The sequence below is a fragment of the Doryrhamphus excisus genome, linkage group LG3 (assembly GCF_037039965.1).
Source record: "Doryrhamphus excisus strain RoL-2023G ecotype Guam linkage group LG3, RoL_Dexc_Guam_v1.1, whole genome shotgun sequence".
Classification (NCBI taxonomy): domain Eukaryota; kingdom Metazoa; phylum Chordata; class Actinopteri; order Syngnathiformes; family Syngnathidae; genus Doryrhamphus; species Doryrhamphus excisus.
The window spans coordinates 25677299-25700528 of record NC_136359.1 but is presented as its reverse complement, the minus strand read 5'-3'; the positions used below and the strand labels follow the sequence as shown (position 1 = coordinate 25700528).

General features: G+C 40.6%; 1 protein-coding gene across 1 annotated transcript; it reads left to right on the top strand.

The window, feature by feature from the left end:
* Positions 1-3300: 3300 nt before the first annotated feature.
* On the top strand, positions 3301-19919 carry LOC131128204 (nuclear receptor subfamily 5 group A member 2-like). The gene is made up of 7 exons (XM_058070834.2): positions 3301-3432; positions 4093-4211; positions 4342-4483; positions 5456-6105; positions 14684-14803; positions 16318-16465; positions 19656-19919. The coding sequence occupies exons 1-7, from the start codon at positions 3411-3413 to the stop codon at positions 19907-19909; spliced, it is 1455 nt and encodes a 484-aa protein (XP_057926817.2). The 5' UTR covers positions 3301-3410; the 3' UTR covers positions 19910-19919.
* The last annotated feature ends 3311 nt before the right edge of the window (positions 19920-23230 follow it).

Below are 23230 nucleotides of genomic sequence, written 5' to 3'. Positions count from 1 at the left end.
GTGAGGTATTCAAAAGACACGTTCAAAAACATTACAATCATATGTAGTATTCTACACTGGTCACTAGGTGTCAGTAATGCTGCTGTAATGTTCGGAGAGACACGCAAACACCAGACCAGACTGCTGGAACAACAGGCTTTTGTTGCAAGTTTGAATGATCTTACAGCAGGCAAAATAACCCGGAACAGGGCTCCTGTTGTGGAGACTCCAAATTGTCCATAGGTATGAATTTGAGGGTGAATGATTGTCCTGTGATTGGCTGGCGACCAGACCAGGGTGCACCACGCTTCTCGTCCAAAGTCAGTTGGGATAGGCTCCCACGACCTAGTGAGAATAAACATCACGGAAAAGGGATGGATGGAATCCTACTTCATGGAAATTCACTTATCACGACCAGGTCTGGAATCAATTAACCGTGATAAATGGATTACTGTATTTATTTCTCCAAACTATTTCCCATACTTTAAATGTGAGAAGCGGAGTGTTTTGGAGATGAATCTCCTCGAATAATTCCAATAGTCAACCAAAACGGACGGAGAATGTCCTCGTCCAGCTGTGGGAGGGGAAGACTGAGTCAAATATCGACATTTTTGGTGCTGTGTTGATATGTGCCATTTGATGCTACGGCAATGGACACGTGACACAATGAATGGACAGACTACTCGATGGAGAACTACACCAAAATGACAACTGTACTTTTACTCGGATTTTCGTCTGCAGAGAGCATTCTGTAGCCTCCCAAAGTACAGACTAATTCATCATATCAGCGTTTATTGCCTGGTTTTTTTTTTTTATGTTTCAAGGTGCTTGCTGCATTAAGTTTGTCTTTCCCTTGCAGGCTCAAAGCACAAGATTCACTTTATCTAAGCAGTTTACATTTGTATTTATTTATTAAAACCTTATAATTTATTCTTTTTCATTGCAGGAAATGTGCAACTTCGGTTAAAGGCAGAAATAATCTTTTGGAAAAGAGCTAGCTTACCTGACACACTGCCATCTTGGGGAAGTTTAGTCACGTGACATGACGTGAACTTCTGATTTCAATTTTTGGGAGGGGAATGGAGAACTTGTCCCCTGTGTTTTGTCAAAAGGCAGTTTTTGTCCCCTGAAATATTTTCTGTCCAAAAGCATTAACATGAAAGGAGATTGGTGAGGAACTTGGACTCAGCAGAGAAGGACAATCTAGCAAGCTTGTTTCTCCTTAGACTGCCCACAAGCTCATCGATTGGCTCAGCTGGGTTTATTTTTTTTTACTAGCGTGTGATTGGCTGTCCCCAATGTCACTCCAAGAGTGCCTGAAATTGTTAGCAATTAGCAATATTTTAGCAGTGTTAGCAGTGTTAGCAATAGCACGTGTTCATCTGCCACTGTAAGTTAAAATGTTGGAAGTTTGTTTGCCTGGGTGGTGATAAATTGGTTTTAATATCATTGAACAGTATATTTAACATAACATTTGAGTATGTGTGTGTGTATGCAAATGTTGCACTATTTAACACAAACCCCCAAGCTGAAATCAATATTTCATCAATGATGCTTGCATTTACTTATTTCGCAATCTTGTGCAATCAAAGGTAATAATTTCATGACTTTGTTGATATTGCCACATTATGCTACATTTAATGTTAAATTGGTATGGGATCAGTACATGTAAATTGTCGGTAGAGAACAGTCAAGTTGAACCTTTTAAAAAAGTGCTTGTTCATTTAATTAGCCTTAGGTCAACATAAAATAAAGTTGTGCCTTCACTTGGCTTTACCAGCCTGTTGGGAAGAAAGGACAACACATTTAAGGTGGCGCTGTAACTACTAGTTGACTTAAACTCAATCAACAAAATATATCAGTCGAATAAAATCAAAAAAGTCACATCGTGGAAGCGTAACGTTAAATGCTGTTGTACTTGTGGCGTGATTGCTGTCCGCAAACCGGGCCGTCACTTCCTGTTTATATTGGCGCCTCACAAAAGCAACCAATCACACGCCTTCTCTTTGGTCTTCCTTGAATTGATTGGCGAGCGGCGTCTGATTATTTGTCACAGCCATTGGCTGCCGAAAAGAACCGAACAGCAACGAGTCTCGACGATGCTCACTGGGAATGCGTATTGAGTAAAAAGAATACAGTAAAGTCAAAGTCAAAGTCTGCACAACACAAACAAATATAGCAAAGCAAAACTATTTTTGAGGCATTTCTATTACTAAAATATGCGATATGTGATGACTGTGAGTATTGAATCTTCCTTTCTCATTTACGTTTTGGTATTTTCGTTATACAATTTAAGAGTGTTGAGGACCTTCAGGTTTGTCCATGCTTCCACTGTCCACACAATGACCCTCGGCAGCCTACACATTCTCAATAGATAGCAACAATATCTATCTGCACCCTTTAAAAAGGATCTGTCTCCCACATGGTTTATACTATATGTTCACATGTACAAAAACGTGGATTTGGCAAGGTATAATTTATCTTGCATGTGCATTCTTTAATAAGTCATTGCTTAGTCTATATCCTGCATGTATTGTTTACACATTATACGATGGTTGTGTCTGCTTTTACTCCTAAATTCATTTCTTCATGTATTAATCGCTGTATTGTAATGTAACTTGTGCATTTTTATTATATAAATATGAATAAATAAAAGAAAAGAATAAATAAAAATATTGTATTTATATTTTATTATTAGGTATTTTATTATTTATTCTTTATTAGAATGTTTTTATTATTATTCTTTATTATTATTATCTTTATTATTTTTCTTTATTCAGCCACTTGTTATTGTCGTTTAAACACAGACAGCAAGTGTGCCATGGACATTGAATTTCATTTGTGTGTGTGTATATAATTTGAACATACAGTCCAAAGGCTACACCAGGGTTTGTCCAAAGAGTGGCATGGGTGCCTTTTGCGACCGCAGCTTGATATTTTTGGGCCCCTGGGGAATATTCTATATACATTAAATGAAATATGAGACATGAAGAAGGAGGATTAGTGGATTATACATTGTGTAATTGTAATATGTCATTGCAATTTTCTATTTTCAGTTTATGAACAACGCCAGCCAGGGTGTAATAAAATAAGTCTTGGTTGTATAAGAAATGGAAGCAATACTTTTCAAGCATGCATCAATTCTGCCCAGACATTTTTTCAGTCGGCAGCCAGGCGTCTGTCACGTGACCCCCGCGCACCAATAGCAGCCGAGCAGCCAAGTTTGCGATAAGAGCAAGGCAGTAAAGAGCGAGGAGGCTGAGGTAGTTCCACTCTTTCAGCTCCACGGTGCTCATCAACACGCTGCGGCAAGCAATCTTTGATTTTTTTGTACTTCTCTTCGTGGTCTTTGCGGCACATGCAAGGCTGCGGCAACGTCTACAGCCCTAATTTCATATCTGGACGATCATCACTGACCGGCTGCTCTTCAGATGCTGGGAGACAAGGCTCACGGTAGGAATGGCTACTTTTCATTTCTTTCAGGAATCACATTTCATATTTGCCACAGCTTCATTCTCCTCCTTGAAAAACTGCACCATTTTGATTGCGACTAAACCTAATAAATGAGGTAAATTAATGTAAAAAAAAAACATAAAATTATAATGATAATAAAATAATGATCAAAAATAATATTAATATGAAATTACAGTGTTGACTTTTTATAAAGTCAACCTGTTGCTGTTTGACGCTAAATACTGTATGTCATTCAAGGCGTGATTTATTATTATAGGCTACTTATAATTTCAATTTGGAAAATGATTTATAATTTATTCGATTTTTTTATAGGATTTGTACAAGATCGAATAAATGATATATTTAACTGTGCGAATTACGTCCAAATGTATATATTTAATGCGCCGTAGGACAAACAAAAAAAATACATTTTGGATTTAATCTGCATTGCATATTTTTTAGGGGTAAATACATTTCAAAAGCACCGTTGATTAATAATCCCTATTGGTTGTTTTTAATACAGAACAGTCAAATAAATCAAACACACATTTGTGACTCCTGACCTGCATGCACTTAAAATGCGTCCTTGATATTGTGCACTCACGCTCGGAATGGCCTTGGTGTGTGCGTGTGTGCGTGTGCGTGTGCGTGTGTGTGCAGTTGTTACTCTGAAGGTTATGGAATACACATATGATGATGACCTGGAAGAGTTGTGTCCTGTGTGTGGAGACAAAGTGTCCGGCTATCACTATGGGCTTCTCACCTGCGAGAGCTGCAAGGTAAACTAAACAAATAAAAAGTACATCAATATAATCAATATATAAATATATACACACGCGTGGAATATCAATATCAATAATCATTTCAGAAGAAATAACGGCAACTAGAGCATGAAATGTTGTGTTCCAGGGCTTCTTCAAAAGGACAGTGCAGAACAACAAGAGATACGCCTGCGCTGAGAACCAGGAGTGCAAAATCGACAAGACCCAGCGGAAGCGGTGTCCTTTCTGCCGCTTCCAAAAATGTCTCAACGTGGGGATGCGACTCGAAGGTATTTTTTTTTTGCTACATTTTTTTCCTTTATTTTGTCCTCGTCGCCGGGCGTAGAAATGGACATTTTCACGTCTTTTTGAGGGGTGGTTGTCATGTGACAGCCACGTGACCATGGAGTTATGGCTTCTTAATGGCAGGGTCACCGTTTCTATGGCCATGGAAGCTCATTTAAAACGATAATGTTTTAATAGGGTGTTACCAAGCTAATATATATTGTAGCGTCGTCGGAAATGACAACAAGCTTTTTATTGCACAACAATAATGGCTAATGTCCGCCGTAACCACGCCGCTAAAACCACAGCCAGCAACCCGACGTGCTTCCTGGACACGCCACGCCCCCCGCACCTGGTGCATTCACAGTCACCCGGAAAGGTCAGACACTCAAGGTGTCAACACGAACACGTCAGGGTCGCTACAATATATTATTTGTACCAATCTTGCATGCACAACCTTCCAATTAATTAGAAGCAAATAAAGTGCACGTACATCAAATGTTCCCATGCAGGATAATTTCCCAATGAAAGCAAATAAAGTGCACGTACATCAAAGCAAATAAAGTGCACGTACATCAAATGTTCCCATGCAGGATAATTTCCCAATGAAAGCCCCCCTGATTAAAAAAAAAGCCTTGGTTTGTTGGCCGGATCTCCATCAGCACTTCCTATTCTCATAGGATCTGGGATCCTTCCCGGACAGCATGCAAGAAAGCACCTGTTTCTTTCTCCCCCAGCTCGAAAAAGGACACATTCTGGGACTTGCTGATAAAAGCCCGGAGACTCCCATGCTTTAAATCAAAAGCTCTATTTAGACTAGAAAAAGGAGTGAAGACTCCGGGGAATCTCCTCATCCCTAAAAAAGGAAGCAAAGATGATCCGGTGTGTCGATGGCTGCCAAAGATGAGATTTTGGAGCTTTGTTGAATCGAGATGAGAGTTGAGTTTTTTTGTTTTTTTGTGTGTTTATTCTGACAGCCGTGCGCGCGGACCGCATGCGCGGGGGGAGGAATAAGTTCGGGCCCATGTACAAGAGGGACCGGGCCTTGAAGCAGCAGAAGAAGGCTTTGATTCGATCCAACGGCTTCAAGCTGGAGACGGCGGCTCATCCACCCGCTTCTCCTCTGCACGCCGACTTCGGCTTCACCGGGACCCTGCACAGCATGCCCCCCCTCCCCAAGAACATCCTACCCTCCACCCCCGGCTCCATCACCCCCACGGACTACGAGGCCAACCTCTACGGCCCCCCCTCCTTGTCCATGCAACCCCACGTGTCCCTCGGTAGCGAGTACCAGTACCCCGGCTTCCCCACCAGGGCCATCAAGGCCGAGTGCCCCGACTACACCAGCTCCCCGGAGTCCCTGCCGGCCTACGCCTACCCGGACATGTACCCCTCGGGCTCGCCGCAGCCCCCCAGCCTGCCGCCGCTGGTGGCTGAGATGCTGCGTTGCGACCCGGACGAGCTGGCGGTCCAGAACAAGATCGTGGCCCATCTGCAGCAGGAGCAGAGCGGCCGAGGCCGCCTGGATAAGCCCGGCGCCTTCAGCCTCATGTGTCGGATGGCGGACCAGACCCTCTTCTCCATCGTGGAGTGGGCTCGCAGCTGCAGTTTCTTCAAGGAGCTCCGGGTGAGTGTCTGGCGTGCATGACCGCGTCCACTGTTGAAATAATAATCACAATATTATTCATAATAATAATAATAATCACAGAAATCCAATTGTCATTCCATGTGTGCGTAAAGTGACAAATAAAATAGCGTAATATACCGGATAATATACCAGATAATATACCAGATAATATACCAGATAATATACCGGATAATATACCAGATAATATACCAGGGTGTCCAATAACCTGATAATAATCCTACTACCATAGTACGACCCTGCAGTAAAAAAAAGTACTACAAATATCCAAATGTGGGGGCCATGACTCCACTAAAATGAACCTTAAATTACAGCAATTCACACTCATATATCATACATATATATATATATATCATAATAATATAGTATGATTGTGTCGGTCAAAAAGGGAACCACAACTTCTGCAAGCTGTCACTCGGCCAAAAACTAAATCCAAAATCCCCCCAAATGCATATTTCATATGAATTAAAGAAGAAACAGGCCTTGGACCTGAGTCCGTTTAGTTCTCATTTAGTAAAAATTCTCATGATGTGCTTATATGATATTTAACAAATTCTATCTGTGGACACAGGCTACATCAAAAAATGCCAAATGAAAGCATTGCTGGTGTGTTAACGATATACTGTACACTGTACAGTATATCGTTAACATACTGTACAGTGTACAGTATGCAAAATAAAATAAGTCCAAATAATACGCTGCTTCTGTTATGAAGGAGCTTTTGGTGTCTGTAGCTATTTGTGCTTTGCTATTCTTTATAATTCATTTCTATTGTGTAGGCTGTCATTAAAGTGTGGACACAAAAATGCACCTATTATATCACTCTAAAATATTCATTATTGCATTGTTAAAATTATAAAAAAAACAAATATTATAAATGCGTATTTTTGTCTATTTTAAAGTGACATATATATGTGTGTATAAATATAAAGGCTGTCAATCGATTAATCTGTTTAATCGTGATTAATCACATGATGCCCAAAGTTAACTTGTAATGAATCATAATTCATTACAGATAGAAAGACATTTTTCGCTATAATAAGTCGGGATGTAAATCTCTGGTGGTCCCACTTTGTTCGACAGTCCTTGAACGCACCCAGGCTGCACAGATAGACTATTCCGTCTATTCTCTATTCCCCTTTTTCTTCCAAATGCTAATGCTATGTGGGAATGCATGGAGGTAAGATCTGATGACATTATTGAGTGTTAACGTGTACATTTGTACACTACCTCTTTCAAAAACAAAGTCCGGGCTCATGCTGGTGGACGGTGGCACTGTATTCAATTCCTGCCTTTAATTCATCTTTTGTCCTCTCTTAGTTTCACATGATATATAATAAATAAGGTCAAATGGATTGATATGATGTATATGTTTCGCTGATGTGTTGAAAATCTTTCCCGGTGACGAGCTAGCGCGCTGTTAATGCTATCTTTAACATTCTCGTATTCATTTCATGGCCACATTGACACAAGGCACCAAATAGCTGTCCTCGGCTATGCCTGCCCGTAACTAGCAGTTGGTAAACTAAATTTCAGGTCGCAGTTCAAAGAAAAACATCAGCCCAGAGACGGCTTGCATCTAAAAAAAACAAAACAAACAAAACCTCAAGGCTCAAGGTACCAGTGTATAAATGACAATTAAAAAATACCAGCAGTGCTCCGGCACCTTCTCACTTCTCTCTGGAAAAGGAAATGTCCGTTATTGTGGCCATTGTGCTCAAATGAACTGAAAAGAGGAGGGAAATAACAATGTAGTTGATGCTTATGATAAGTGTACCTTTTGTCTATTTTTGTCTTTCCTACTTCATTCCAAAGGTGTCCGGTTCTTCCGCACCACACTTATCTACGTGCGTCACGTACATACTATGAGTACACTATTTTGTGCTTCATACCACAAATGTACTTTGAATTGAAGCATAGAGCATTTACGCATTTTCCGGATAATAAGTGGCCTGTTTTTTTCATGGTTTGGCTCCTCCTACAATATGACTAATAGTATATGTTTTTTTAATACATTGGCAGCCACGAGGGGGCGCTATGGGCAGCGACTCCTATCACTCCTGGACCACTGAAAATTGACAACGTAAACATCAACTTATGTGACTTATATGTATTTTTTTCTCATTTTTTGCCCATTTCCTTCTTTATGCGTCTCTTATCACAATTGTTTGGCAATCCTTGAACGCACCATGGTTGCTGTGAGACGCAACAGTAACTTTTACAATATACTTCACGTGCGTTTAATACGTGTGTGAGGAGCCAGTAATGTTACTGTAACGTTGGATGAGACACACAAGCACCAGACTTGATCGCCAGAACCACAGGCTTTTATTGCAGGTTTGACTGATCTTACAACAGGCAGAGTAATCTCTAAGCTAAAACTCAACTCTCAACCCCTGACGTCACTTCCTGTCCATCACCCACTCAGGTCCCCGAGCAACGGAACACAGTTCCAGCAATAAACATGAGTCTTATTTATGTCTTATTTTTTCTTATTTTGTCAACTATATTGGGTAATGCGATAATGCGGTAGTGCGGTTGTTACTAAATTAATTCATTCATAAATGACCTTTTACACGTGGTTGCTATGGACTATTATTGGTCCAAATGTATTGAGAGACAAGTTTTATGTGATATTCTGGTCACTAGGCGTCAGTAATGTTACACTGATGAGACATTAGATGAGTCAGCCATGACAGGTCCGACATGACATAGTAAAAAAAAGCTCTCCTCCCACTCTGTGTGGAAGTGGTATTCTTACTTTGTCCTTCTTCGCCACTCCATCTGAAACCCTTTCTGTTGTTTAAAGTGCCAGCCATCTTTTGTGTCCCTGCAGTGATCCCGTAGCCATTTGAGCAATGTGGTGTAAATAAAGTATTGGATTGAGGTCATTATAGGGGTGTTATTTCATGTATAGACAGCTCTAATAATGGTAAAAACTGTCATTAAAAAGTCACCAAAATATTCCATTTATTAACATAAAATCTAACTTTGGAGAAAGTCTGCAAGCAATTGACCCTGATCAACGAGGGACCACTCAATTTGCAAAATGACCAAAGCACCTTTCCGACTAATCACCTCAATGCTAAGCACGGAGCCAACATTAGTGGGCCGCGTCGCCAGTCCCACACCAGATGATGGCGTTCGAGCCAAGATCAGTAAGTCCATGTCTGACAAATGAAAAATGTTTTGAAGGCATTGATCGATCTATCTCAGTAAAAAATGCCTTGCTGATGGGGTCTGGCGTTGCTGTTCCATTCAAATGTGATTAATCATGATAAATTAATCAGAAACCTGCTAATTCAGTAGATAATTATTTTTTTCCACTCCCGATCAAACATCTGCAAATTTGCAGGGTCGCAAATGCTGGATAATGAGTATGTATTATGTAGTATGTATTATGAGTACGTACTCTAGAGTATTATTGTTTTCTATGGATTTCTATGGATCAATTACTTTTTGGTTGGATGTCCTTTGATACTAATAATTCCCAATATTCGCTCCAGTCTTGCAATGTTTTTTTACTATTTAGTAGGGGTAGGGTATACTTTAAATTATGATATGCCATATGAAGTTAGTACAAACCCAATATTGCTAATAACAATACTGACATTGATGCTTTTGAACATTGTGATTTTGCCTTAAATCTTGTTGAACACAGGACATACATTTCCAACAAAAATAATATTTTTATCAACAAACGTATTTGTGAATAATTTACCAATACAGCCATATTGCAGTTAATTGGTTCCAGACCCGACCGTGATAAGTGAATTATTTATGAATCAAATATTTTTGTAGTTAGAGCATAGAAAACCCGTTTATGACCTATCCAGTTTGTATTATCAGAGCCCTCAGGTATGAAATAACACCCCTATAGCAACCTTTACACATTCAAAGATGTAATATACATAGCAGAAGTAGACCCGATAATAGACAATAGACACAGCACAAGGAAATAAGACGTATCAGACATAAATAAGACCTGTGCTCGAACAAGAAGTGACCTTGGTGCTTCAGCGTTCAGAGCAGTAGTCTGTGTTAGAGATGACGGTAACTGTTCAAAGCAGCAATAAAAGCCCGTCAAGTCTGGTGCTTGTGTGTCTCAGCCAACATGACAGTAACATCACTGACACCCAGTGACCATCACATGTTTGAATGTGTCTTCTGAGTGCTGCATATTTGGATTTGACTTCATTTAGTCATTCATTCATTCATTCATTCCAATGGGCGACTTCATTTAGCCATTTTCATGCTTGTCAATCATTCTCTTTAATTTCATGGAAGCTATATTATTTCACTAATAAGAGGCAGCTTTCAACCACAAAACACGATGATTTTAAAGAATATATTTTTGCCAAAGACTTGACAAAGGGAATCAAGACACTATACACCATAGCCATTTGGCTCCACCATATACTCCTATGATTTAGGGGAGGGGTGTCCACAAACATTTTTACACCAATAAAAGCAAAATATTAAGAGACAAAAAGTTGTAATATTATGAGAAACCAAGAAAACAATGAATAAAGTTAAAGTTCAAATTTGTTTGTGCAGAAAGTTTGAAATATGATTGGAAAGAAGTCAAAATAATTACAAGAAGAACATTGTAATGAGTTGGGGGAAAAACAGCAGTATTGAAAAAAACAGATTAGAGTTGTAAAATGTATTATAATGAGAAATTTCATGACAATTTATGAGGAATGTAATTTTATTAGCATCGAGATGAAATATTGAAAAGTGGTATTGTTATGATAAATGGACAAACAAAATGAAATTGTAATTTTTGGAAGATTCGGTTGGGGGAAAAGTTATAATATTATGGAAATAAATCCATCAAATCATTTAAGATGAAAGTTGAAGTTGCCCCCACTGGTGTATGAATGTGAATGAGGAAAGAGCAGCTGTGTCTACAGATGTAGCCTACCACCACCACCATTGTGTGACTGAGGAGTGAATTATTCGTGGGTTCGTTTCACAGTGAAGCGTTGTTTTGGGTGCCTATGTTAATATTAAATCTGAAATCATTGATATTAAATTACATATTTGAAAAATCAAAAAAATGTAAAAAAAGAGTAAAAACATGGCTGACGTGGTTGGTGGTTCGATCCTCCGTCCTCCCATGATGAAGTAGAAGTATCCTTAAAGGTTAAAAAATGCTCTCCATTTCCCATTTAATAGAAACAGAAGCGAAATTAACATCCTGCCCATGAAAACACGATCATACGCTCTGCAAATAGAAGTAATATTTACATTTCATCTCAATTTGTGTCGTCCACGTTATTGTTCGTGCAGGCAGGTGCGCGTGAAAGAAAGTATTTCTTGTGAAAATGTGAGTGATATACTGTGTGGCCGTTGAGTGAAGACAAAGCTGTGCAGACGGAGCTGCTTCCCGGCGCTGGATAATTACATTCCATGCACTCGATAACACGGGAATGTCAGCCTCGGCTCTCCACTCGGCTACATTGTTGTTAAATTGTGCACTATTGATTGCCGCGGTTCCTCAAAGGCGGCCTTTGTCATGCCTTGGGTTTGACCTTCCATTCACCTGTTGAACACGGCAGATGTTGGAGATGAAGTGTACGCGCTCAGCAACATCAGCGTTGTGTGCGGATACAGTCAGATGGGAAGATGCGGGAGTTGGTCTGACAAATCAAATGTACCAACGCCTGGACTCATAAGAAGCCAGAAGCCTGTGTGAAAGAAAATGATGGCGAATATACCGCAGACCAAGTACGCACAAAACAGCGAGTCAAAATGTCCACTTTGACGCACCAACAGGAGGTCCTCAAGCCAGACGCCACAAGTAGAAATAACACAACATTGGAATTCTGTCCGCTACACTGGCTTGCTCCTGCCTACAAACCCTCTTACATTGCGTGACGAGCACAATGTGATTGGTTGCTTTGTCATACATTATTTCCTTCAGACGGCATACAGCCCAACTCCTTATATGTTTTTCTGCCAAAAAATGCGATAAAAATGCGTGTAGTCGCACCCTAACGAGCTAAATGCAGTTCATCAAAGTTGACATCAGGCGGTCCATTCATTTTTCAAACCAGCATGTCTGCCATATAAGTGATTGAAGTGTGCACCCTACCAAATGTCTCACCAAGGTGGCGCGTAGAAAACCTTTAGATTGGTGTGGCATTGAGGGGGGGGGGGGGGGGGGGGGTACTCGGCAGGTTGCGCTAAAAGTGCGCTAAGGCTGTACTTGCAAGTGTGGGCAAAATTTGGGGAGTACGGATTTGGGATGTGAACACGATGTAGCACTTCTGTTGTTTTGGGCTACGGATGACGTGTGACGTGTGACGTGTGACGTGTGACGTGTGACGTGTGACGTGTGACGTGTGACGTGTGACGTGTGACGTGTGACGTGTGACGTGTGACGTGCGTGCCCTCTGCAACCACGTCTGACTCCCGAGTCCCGGCACTGCCCCAGTTTGGCTGTCCAATGAGGGTGCAGGGCTTTGAAATGCTCATTGATTTCAGCAGTGGTGCCAAGCTGACGAACGAGTGCCGCCATTTTGTCTCCTCTCCGGGATGCCAAGGGTTCAGAAGAGGTGCTGCTGGAGGGACCCAGCAGAGGCGGGCAAGCCTGTTTTCAGTTAATAATGTGAGAAATATATAAATAAATGGGTGTAGCCCGCCTCTTGCCCAAAGTCAGCTGGGATAGGCTCCAGCATAGACGCCACTCTAATTGGGACAAGTGGCATAGAAAATGGATGAACATAGAATCACTTTGCAGAATATTACAGTAAATTCAAATGTAAAATGATATTCACCAAGTAAATAGGAGACGCGTATCATTGTACCATTGTGTGTACATTGTGTGTACATTGTGTGTACATTGTGTACACCCCTGCACCAGAACCAATATTTGGCCTGAGCCTACCATTAGGTGGCATCAAGTGGCATCTCGGGCAAGAACGGGAAGCTTTCCTTCAGAAATATTGATCATGGCTGCCGCTTCTTGAAGACCCCCCCCCCCCCCCAGCAGTAAAAGGTGTAAGTGTGGTGTACAAACACAAACACGGCGAGCGTTCGTCATTCAAACAGAACATTTGCTCCGTGTTCACGTTGGAGAAGCGCTTTTTCAGCGCTTGCAGCTGGGAGTCCAACTCCTCTTGGAGAGGAAGCACAGGAGGTCGCTGAGACCTCTTACTTCCTTAACCCCTTCCTTTATCCCGCCGAGCCCAGACCCCCACCACGGCGCCGTCCCAGATGGGTACGGCTCCTCGCTCGCTGATATATTGTTTGATCCAGATGGACAATCATTCTGTCAGCTCCATGTCAGATGAACGTGAGCCACGGAGAATTACTGGCTGCCGTGTCCTTCGCTTGACGGACAATACGGCGCCCAGCCCCCGTTGGCCCACTGATTAATTCCAAGACGTGTCAATACTGCAGTGGACTTACCGTTTGTCTTCTCATCTTGTTTTTACGCTCCGCTCATCTTCCAGTTTATCTGGCGGTGATTTAGCGCTGGCGTGACAGTGGACGCTTGTATGGCGTTCAGCGGGCGTATGTTGGGGGCGTGACAGGGAATTAAAAAGTGCAAAATATATCACCAGAAGTTATGTGATGTTCCAGGATGTTGCAGATGGAGATTTAGCGTGGTGTCCCCTCACCCTTGTGTCATCACAAAAAACGTTCTCTGGTGTGATGCCATCACTGTGCACCCTTTTATGTGTCACATGACGGCTGCTGTTGTTTTAGGATGTCCAAATCACGAATGAAAATGAATAACGTCTGGGCCTTTTTGCTGGAGAAAGACATTTTTACATAAAAGACGTCTAAGGTCGACGCAAATGATGTTGTTGGCAAAGTAAATTTAGAGTGTCATGTAAATGTAGAGACTAACAGTAATAGTTAGTAACGCCGTTATTGCTTTCCCTTCCCACTCTAAAAAATAAATAAAATAAATAAAATAAATAAAATAAATAAAATAAATAAAATAAATAAATAAAATAAATAAATAAAATAAATAAATAAAATAAATAAAATAAATAAAATAAATAAAATGAATAAAATAAATAAAATCATGCTGGCTTGTGGTTTAAATACAGCCTATTATAGTTCCCAAATATGCTTAATTAAGCACATGTGATGTATTTTTGCCCAAATGAAGCCAAGCATAAAAATGGCATTCAAACAAGCTGTGATGATATGTAGTATTGGTCACTAGGTCACGAGGGGTTGGTAATGCGAGACACACAAGCACCAGGACACAAATACAGCAACACACACACGAGAATGAGGCTAGTTTTGTCTTATTTTCTCTTATTACGTCCACTATATCGGGCAACAGAAGTGTTTGAACTGTCGTCTAAAGTTGATTCCATTTAGCAGCAACCATGTAGCATCTTGGTTCTGCCGTTTTGAAAGGTGAAAGCAAAAGAAGGCTAGCGGTGGCCTAATACTTTTACACATGACGGTGCCTTGCACTATGCAGAACAAGAGAAAACTCCAACTACGGACTAATACTTGATACTGATACTAATACTAATAATACTAATACTAATACTGCTCTTTCTTGTCTTTGTGGTGTTTCCTGGAGGTGGGAGATCAAATGAAACTGCTGCACAACTGCTGGTCAGAACTTCTGGTCCTGGATCACATTTTCAGACAAGTGCAACATGGAAAGGGAGACAGCATCCTGCTGGTCACCGGCCAAGAGGTAACAGCTCCCCCGCACGGCACATTATCGAAGGCTGTGCTTTGTCTTATCCTGCACGCACTGCACTTTCCATATTTTGCATTCAAACAAAACACATCTTTACCTTTTCCCAACAATGTTGGGATGAGCCACTATATATATATATATATATATATATATATATATACGTATATATATATGTGTATAGTGGCTCCCGGCAGACAAATGAATTCAGCATTGTTTGAGGATGAGCACAACTGGAGGTCATATCCAGTCGCCGGAAGACTCAAGCATGACAGTAAAAACTGGTTGTTGCAGGCCAGTACTAATGAATTTGGGCCATCATCCAACAACAACATCAACAGCGACTGCTGTGTCAAATTTGGCATATTCAAAATAACTCACTTAAATGCAATGCAACACCAATCCTTCACATATTCCCAAGGATTAGTCGGATTCCCTTTTTATAAATGGAATATTGTCATAGTTAGAGCTTGAAAAACCTGCTTAGGACCTTCTAAATACATTTTTTAACATTATTAGAGCCCCCTAGACATGAAATAACACCCCTATAGTCAACTTTTCCACTCGTATTACCCAATATAGTATGAATGATAAGGGAAAATATGATATATAAGACATACATGACCTGCAATGAACTGCAATTAGAACATCACTGACAACTGTGTCAAATATTATATATATACGTATATATCACAACGTCTTACCATGTGTTATACAGTCCTTGTTTATCATAGTTCATTGGTTCCAGGTCAAATTCCTGTGAGATGATTATTTCCTATTATTCTTATGATACACCACTAAACTGTATTGGGCAGGCTACACGATTGCTGCAGGGACAAAAGAGACGACTGTCGCTCTTTTGAACGTAGCATTCCTATTGAGCTAAAGACTTTATTTATTAATAATAATTATTATTATTATTTATTTATTCAGAAAAAGTGTTTCAAATGGATTAGAGTTCAGACAAAGTAAGAAGCCAAAGACCTACCACTTCCACACAGAATGGGAGGACTAATCTAATTTAATGTCATGTCTCATTACTGTAACATTACTACCACAATATTACATGTACGACATAATTAGTCTTTCTATATTTTCGGGCTAATATGAGTCAATAGTGGGGCTGCATGGTGGACGAGTGGTTAACATGTAGACCACACTGTCAGGAGATGGGTTCGATTCTCCGCTTGGCCATCTCTGTGTGGAGTTTGCATGTTCTCCCCGTGCATGCGTGGGTTTTCTCCGGGTACTCCGGTTTCCTCCCCCATTCCAAAAACATGCTAGGTTAATTAGCCACTGGGTTCATTGATTACAGCAGTCCATGGACATACCTGTACACCTGCACTCTTGTTCACTCCTCTTGCAAGGTTAAAGTGATGGCTTAGAAGATCCTCATCACATTGTTGGCTAAAGCTCCTGTTGATATGGAGGATTGTTGTCTAGAAAAACAGGAAAACACATCCGGCTCAGCTCAACATTCCCAGAATGAAGCAGCCTCCCGTGTCTTGCAGGTTGAGATGTCGGCGATTCTGGCTCAAGGCGAGGCCACGCTTACAAGTTTGGTGCAAAGAGGACAGGAGCTGGCGGGGAGGTTGCGGGTCCTGCAAGTGGATCGCAGGGAGATTGCCTGCCTGAAATTCCTCCTCCTTTTCAACCCCAGTGAGTTCATGTTTGAAATCATTTCATGATGCTGTCATTTCCGATCGAGTGGTTAGTGTGCAGGCCACACAGCTAGGACACCCAAGTTCGATTCCACCCTCTGTGTGGAGTTTGCATGTTCTCCCCGTGCATGCGTGGCTTTTCTCCGGGTACTCCGGTTTCCTCCCACATTCCAAAAACATGCTAGGTTAATTGGCCACTCCAAATTGTCCATAGGTATGAATGTGAGTGTGAATGGTTGTTTGTCTATATGTGCCCTGGGATTGGCTGGCCACCAGTCCAGGGTGGACCCCGCCTCTCGCCCCAAGACAGCTGGGATAGGCTCCAGCACCCCCGCCACCTACGTGAAGATAAGCGGTAGAAAATGAATGAATGAATGAATGAATGAATGAATGAATGAATGAATGAATGCTGTCATTCCGGCTTAATAATAATAATAAGGATGATATCAATAAGTCCATGCTGACAGATACTGTATGTGAGCAATCTAATACTGCTTGGTGTACAACATATTCACCAGTCTTTTATTGGCCTGCAGTACAATATCATTTGACACCAAACAAAACAAAAACAGCAAAGAAAAAAAAACAGATGAAAATATCATCACTTTAGTTGCATGAAGTTCAATCATAATATTATAGAAAAGAACAAAACAATTTATATTTTAGCAAATTAGGTCAGGAAAAAGTTCTCTTATGAGAATTAAGTCAAAAATATTATGGGAATAAAACATGATCATGAAAAATAAAAAAAGTATGAAAAAGTTAACGTTATTTGTCCACTTTCTGAACAAATGTGATTTCTTTCTATTAGTACGTTTTTAAGTGTTTAAAACTTCAAACTAAGCCCCGTCCGTGTCCTAACGACGTCCTAATTTCCTCTGCGAATATCCTTTGTGAGCAGCAGTGGCTCAGGAGGAAGAGCAGGTCAACCAGGTTTGATTCCCACTTCCTCCATCCAGCCACTGTTGTTGTGAGTTGCTGGTGTATCGATGTTTGCCTGGAGATTACCACCACACCGGGGGGGGGGCTGACGAGTGAATGAACGATGGAAAATGTAAAAAAAAAGGTGCCAGTGTATGTCAATCAAATGCATAAAATGGATGATGACATTCGATATTGAACGCATTGAGCACATTTTACTCGCCAAGTCCAAGAGAAGACATTGGCTGGTCCAGAGATGAGCACATTGTGTCCCTCATGGAGAACCACAGCCTGGAAACAAAAGATCGGCACATTTAGACCAAAGGCATTGGAAATGAATAGCAAGGCAAAGATGTTCACTGGAAAATATAAAAATATAAAAATAGAAACTGTCGTGATGTGTGTGTAGAGTGTGTATTATTTTTATAGTAAAATTAGATGATAAATGTCTTCCAGGATGAGAGTGTGATAAAGTAAATGAATGGCGCTTTGAATGCATAGAAATGTATGCTTATATAATGAAATACAGTATGTCCAACCTGTGACCCATTCCATGATTTACATAAAATGCAATAATATGTGGATTGCCATTGTGGTTATTAACACGCTGAATGGAACGAGTCAGATCAGTTAAAACTACGAGCTTATTATATTTATTTCTATTGCAAATGGTAGTGTTGACTCTATGGTAATGGTAATGGTAATGGTAATGGTAATGGTAATGGTAATGGTAATGGTAATGGTAATGGTAATGGTTTTATTTCATTTGAACATGCATCAGATTCCAATTGAGTGCATCCCATAATCAGTTCCCAGTTCCACATGTCCAAAAGGAGTAGGAAGAAGCAAAGCTTATTAAATCCTACCCCTCCATCTGGTACTTTTACAATCACTAACTCTTACATTTGTTCACTTCCTGCTTTCTATAATACAGTTTAAGTTTTTTTTTTATTTTATCACGTACCGATGTACGAGGGGATATGCCATAATGGGTACCATAGAGCGTGTCAATATAGTGATATATATAGCACATCATGACTGGTTCAAGACTCTTCATCCTTGTATTTAGCAAACATCAACTGCTTGTATTGTTTCTTGAATTGGCTCATCGTTGTGCATTGTTTGATTTCCTATATCAGCAAGTTGAAGTATTTGTCATTTTAGAAATAAGGAGTTAGTATGTTCTCCGTAGGCGGCATTATGAATTATCCTTACTGGCCTTTTTTGCAGTACATTTAGCCAGTGAAGATTGCCTTTATAGTTATTAACCCATATTTCCCCACAATAAGTAAGATATGGTAGAACCGGAGAGCAATAAAGAGTGTGGAGTGATTTCTCATCGAGAACAAATTTTGCTTTGTTCAATACTGAAATATTATATATATAAATATATGAGGTTTCCAGCTCATATTTTCATCTATTGTGATCCCCAGAAATCCTAAAATCCACATTTTGCTTTAAGATTGTCAAGGTAATGGGGGTGTATCAACTTCAAAAAAATGATCATATATTTTTCCCGTCATTCAGATAATAATAAGAACAATGATTGCTGAAACGGACCCGTACGGATGGATGGATTGACGGATATATGGACTAAATGAGAGAATAGATGATAAATAGTCGGACAGAGGGACAGTCCGCGTGCTGTACATAAGGTTTGAAGTGTTTTCACTTCTGACCTTTTACCTCCAATGAATCGACTTAATTAAAATCCCGGGCTTCAGAAAAGCGGATATTAACAAAGACAACCTCTTCCATTGTCCTCTAATGGCATTCAAAGGAAGAGTAATGGCTCCATCATTTTGTGGAAGAGCTGACATTCATGTAGCGGCTTGCACAGATGGAGAGAGCATAGATGCGGTGCGCCCAGATTCCCAGAAGTGTGTTGTTTAGCGCTGGCAAGACGCTAACAAAGAGCTTTTGAATGGGGAGAGCACTTGCCATCGCTGAAAAATATTTGCTGTCTTTACCGGCGGCTTCTTTGCACGCACTCTCCTTTTGCTCATCCTGAAGAGTCAGGTTTGTCAGGGGTAATTTAATTGCCCTCAGGCACTTTGAAAAGATGATTCATAACACTGATTCAAAACATTTAATTACTGTCTGAATGGAAGCTACAAGACGGGCTCAGCTGTCCACGGGAGGGCTCACAAAAGCGCACACGCACACGCACACGCAAACACAAACAGGAATTGCACTTTTAAAAAGATCTTTTTCTATTCCCAGCAGGCACGTTTGTGTTGTCATGCAGCCCTGCTTTTCTCTTGTAGGTGTGAAGCTGCTGGAGAACCAGGCATTCGTGGAGGGCGTCCAGGAGCAGGTGAACGGGGCTCTGCTGGAGTACACCCTGACCGCCTACCCTCAGTACCAGGAGAAGTTCAGCCAGCTTGTGGTGCGCCTGCCGGAGCTGCGCTCCCTCAGCTTGCAGGCGGAGGACTACTTGTGCTACATGCATCTGAGCGGCGAGGTGCCCTGCAACAACTTGCTCATCGAGATGCTGCACGCCAAGAGAGCGTGCGTGTGAGGCCGGATGGCGGCCGGACGGATGGCGGCCGGACGGATGGCGGCCGGACGGATGGCGGCCGTGCGCGTCTCGGTAAGAATGTTGGTGACGTCTGAAGTGACAAAGTCGGGCTCGTGGTGGTGGGGGAGTTGGAGTTACGAAGCAGGACAAAGACGTTCTTTGGAGTTTCATAAAAGTCCCATTCGTGGTCATTTGCCGCCCGTACGTACTGTATATATATATATATATATATATATATATATATATACATATGCATATATATATATATGCAGCGTCCTTCGATTGGATCCCAACAGGTGACTATATGTTTTCATCAACAAAAGTACAGGGTAACGATACTGATAGCGCTCATTTTAGCTTCAAAGTCCTCACAATCAATTGATTAGAATCCAATACTTCAGAACAAACAAAAATGATCAATAATCTAACAATATAAACACATAACAACATCCGTCCATCTTCCATCGTGGGGGCATGCTGGAGCCTATCCCAGCTGTCTTCGGGCGAGAGGCCACTCCCACCCACATTCATACTTATGGACATTTGGAGTCGCCAATTAACCTAGCATGTTTTGGGAATGTGGGAGGAACCGGCGCACCGGAGTACCCGGAAAAAACGACACAGAGATGCCGCACGGAGATTCAAACCCAGATCTCCCAGACGTGCTAACCACTAGGCCACCATCCATCCACCTACGGAACAATGTTAAGAAAATAATACCTTGAATCTCACATATTTATGAATAAGTCATGCTGTTTTGTGGTAGAAAAAAAATATGGCCAAAATATGCCGAGCATAAAAATGGCTGAATTAAGTACAATCCAAATATAAGGCATTCAAAGAGGTTGCGATGATTTGTAGTATTCTACACATGTTACTGTCATGTTGGGTGAGACACACAAGCACCAGACTCGATCACTGGAACAGCAGGCTTTTATTGCAGGTTTGAATGACCCGTTTTATTCCATATTTATGAGCTATTGCCAACTTATGGTGAATGATAAGATAAGAATTTTTGGAAATGTTTTGACCAAAAATCTGCTATCGTGAATTTGGGGCAATCCAAAAATATTCATATTCTTATACTTATGTTCATCTATGCATACGGCAGTTGTGTCTTTAAGGATATGCTTTATTTGTTTCAGATCAGAAAATGTCCCGGATTCCCAATTGGGAACAGTTTTTGGAAAATGAGCCATATTTTGGTTCATACATGGAAAGCAGTGATCCAATGGGAAGTCTGTATTTGATCTTCTCATTGGAATTGGGCAGGCGAAAGGCACAAGTTTTAAAACTCAATGTTACGTTCTATCTGGAAAGTATTCACTTGGACTTTTTGTTATAGTGCAGCCTTTATTTATTATTATATAATGGAGTCACTTTTTTCCTACAAATGCATCATGAAAACATGACATTTTGAAAATTGAGACTTGTTATTTGAACTTTTCTTGTTGGGTAGCCTTATTCCAAAATGGATTCACTTATTTTCTTACTTAAAATGTATAACATGAAAAAACATAGTTTTTTGACATGTTTGCAAATTTATATTCGTCACGTTCACCTTTTATTAAAAAGTACTTTTTGTTCTTTATTGCCTTTTTACAAATTTATACTTTTCATTTTCACTTTTTGTTGAGGTGCAGCCTCATACCAAAAAATAGGTTCACTTATTTTTGGGCCCTCACAATTCATCATAACAACATTAAAAAGTACTTTTTTTTTACCTTTTTACCTTTTTACAAATGTATTGTTTTCACTATTTTCGATGGAATTGACCAACTTTATGTTTTCCCTCAAAATGAATAATGACAACACAACAAAGTTTTTCCATGCAAAAATGGGCTTCTCGGTCACCTTGATGACAACCTTTTCAACCACAGGACCACCGTGGTGGGGATGCTGCTTTGTCTCTGCCAATATCAATAAACACATGTCCATGCAATTTGAAGCACGTCAGCTAAACGTAAGTCACTTTGGAAAAACAGACAATAGTTGAAACCAGAAGTATTTCAATGGACAACTTTTGAAAACAAGCGAGCAGTCAGAGACCATGTCATGTCATGAATAATTTCATAAAACAAAAGACTAATGTGAGTCACTTAGTCGAGCATTAAGAGTTCAAGGATACAGTATAGAGACTAAATAGCAACGCCAACCCGTACCCAGTTGCAAAAGTACAGTGGAATCTAGGTTAGCATACGCCCGACGTAGCGTGTTTATCGGCTCAAAATGTTGCCTCAGTTTGCATCCTATTGGCTTACTAATACATGGAAACGGGAAGTGGAAGTCAGGTCCATTGTCCATCTGTGATGTCATCAGTGGTGGACTGTAGTTCTTTTTTAACTAACACAGTTACAAGTGTCATAAATGTTAGCAACCCGATTGTTGCCAAAGACAAATCTTTCCTATCAAAATGCTGGCACTTCTTTTCCATTTTTCTTTGTAAGATGTTTGCACACATTAAAAAACCTAAATCAGGTGTCCTTATGGGGTGTTGTATGTAGATTTTTGAGGAATAAATATTTGAATCCATTATAGAGTAACGTTGTGACAAAAGCTGCAAATACCTTCCTGATGAGCTGTGCATTTGAATTTCATACAGAAAACACATTTGAGAGTCATTTTACCAAATAAATGTTTACATTGTTAAGATTGCGACTATTTTTGGTAACATACGTTTTTTGTGAAGCCAGTATTAGTCAACCAGCTTGTTGTTCATAATCACTACGAATGTCAGCAATGTGGCGTAACGCTGCTTCAAGGCTGTTTCCTTCCTGCAGCCGATGACGCAAATTCAATGAACCTCTAATGACTTGTTCAACTCTTGCTGCTACACTACAACACTTGGATGTTTGGGCTTTAATGTAAATGCCAAATCTGAAGAGGGTATGTTTCTCTCAGCTCCTTAGTATGCACAAAAGACCAGACGCTAATTTAACATTTCCACTCATTATTCCGTCGTAGATAAGTCATGTTTATAGTTATATTATTAAACTTGTGTTGTACGGCATTGAGAAAATGCTTTCAAAGACGTTGTGATGATATGTAGTATTCTACACCGGTCACTAGGTATCAGCAATGTTACTGTCATGCTGTGTGAGACACAAGCACCAGACTTGTTCTCCAGAAAACAGGCTTTTATTGCAGGTTGGAATGATCTCAGGCACAATAGTCCCTAACGTGGGTTGGGTTGGTAACCCACGTAACCCATCCTGAATGCCCGACGTCAGTTCCCGTCCACCTCCTCACTCAGCTCCCCGTTTACAGCAACACACATGAACACAAGTCTTAGGGTTTACTGTACTAGTATATTGCGAATGG

Bases quoted from the DNA above. Each gene is read 5' to 3' on its own strand.
- LOC131128204 (XM_058070834.2), top strand. From the start codon at position 3,411: ATGCTGGGAGACAAGGCTCACG. The intron at 4,212-4,341 runs GTAAACTAAACA...GTTGTGTTCCAG, and splicing joins TCACCTGCGAGAGCTGCAAG to GGCTTCTTCAAAAGGACAGT. The intron at 16,466-19,655 runs GTGAGTTCATGT...TTTCTCTTGTAG, and splicing joins CCTCCTCCTTTTCAACCCCA to GTGTGAAGCTGCTGGAGAAC.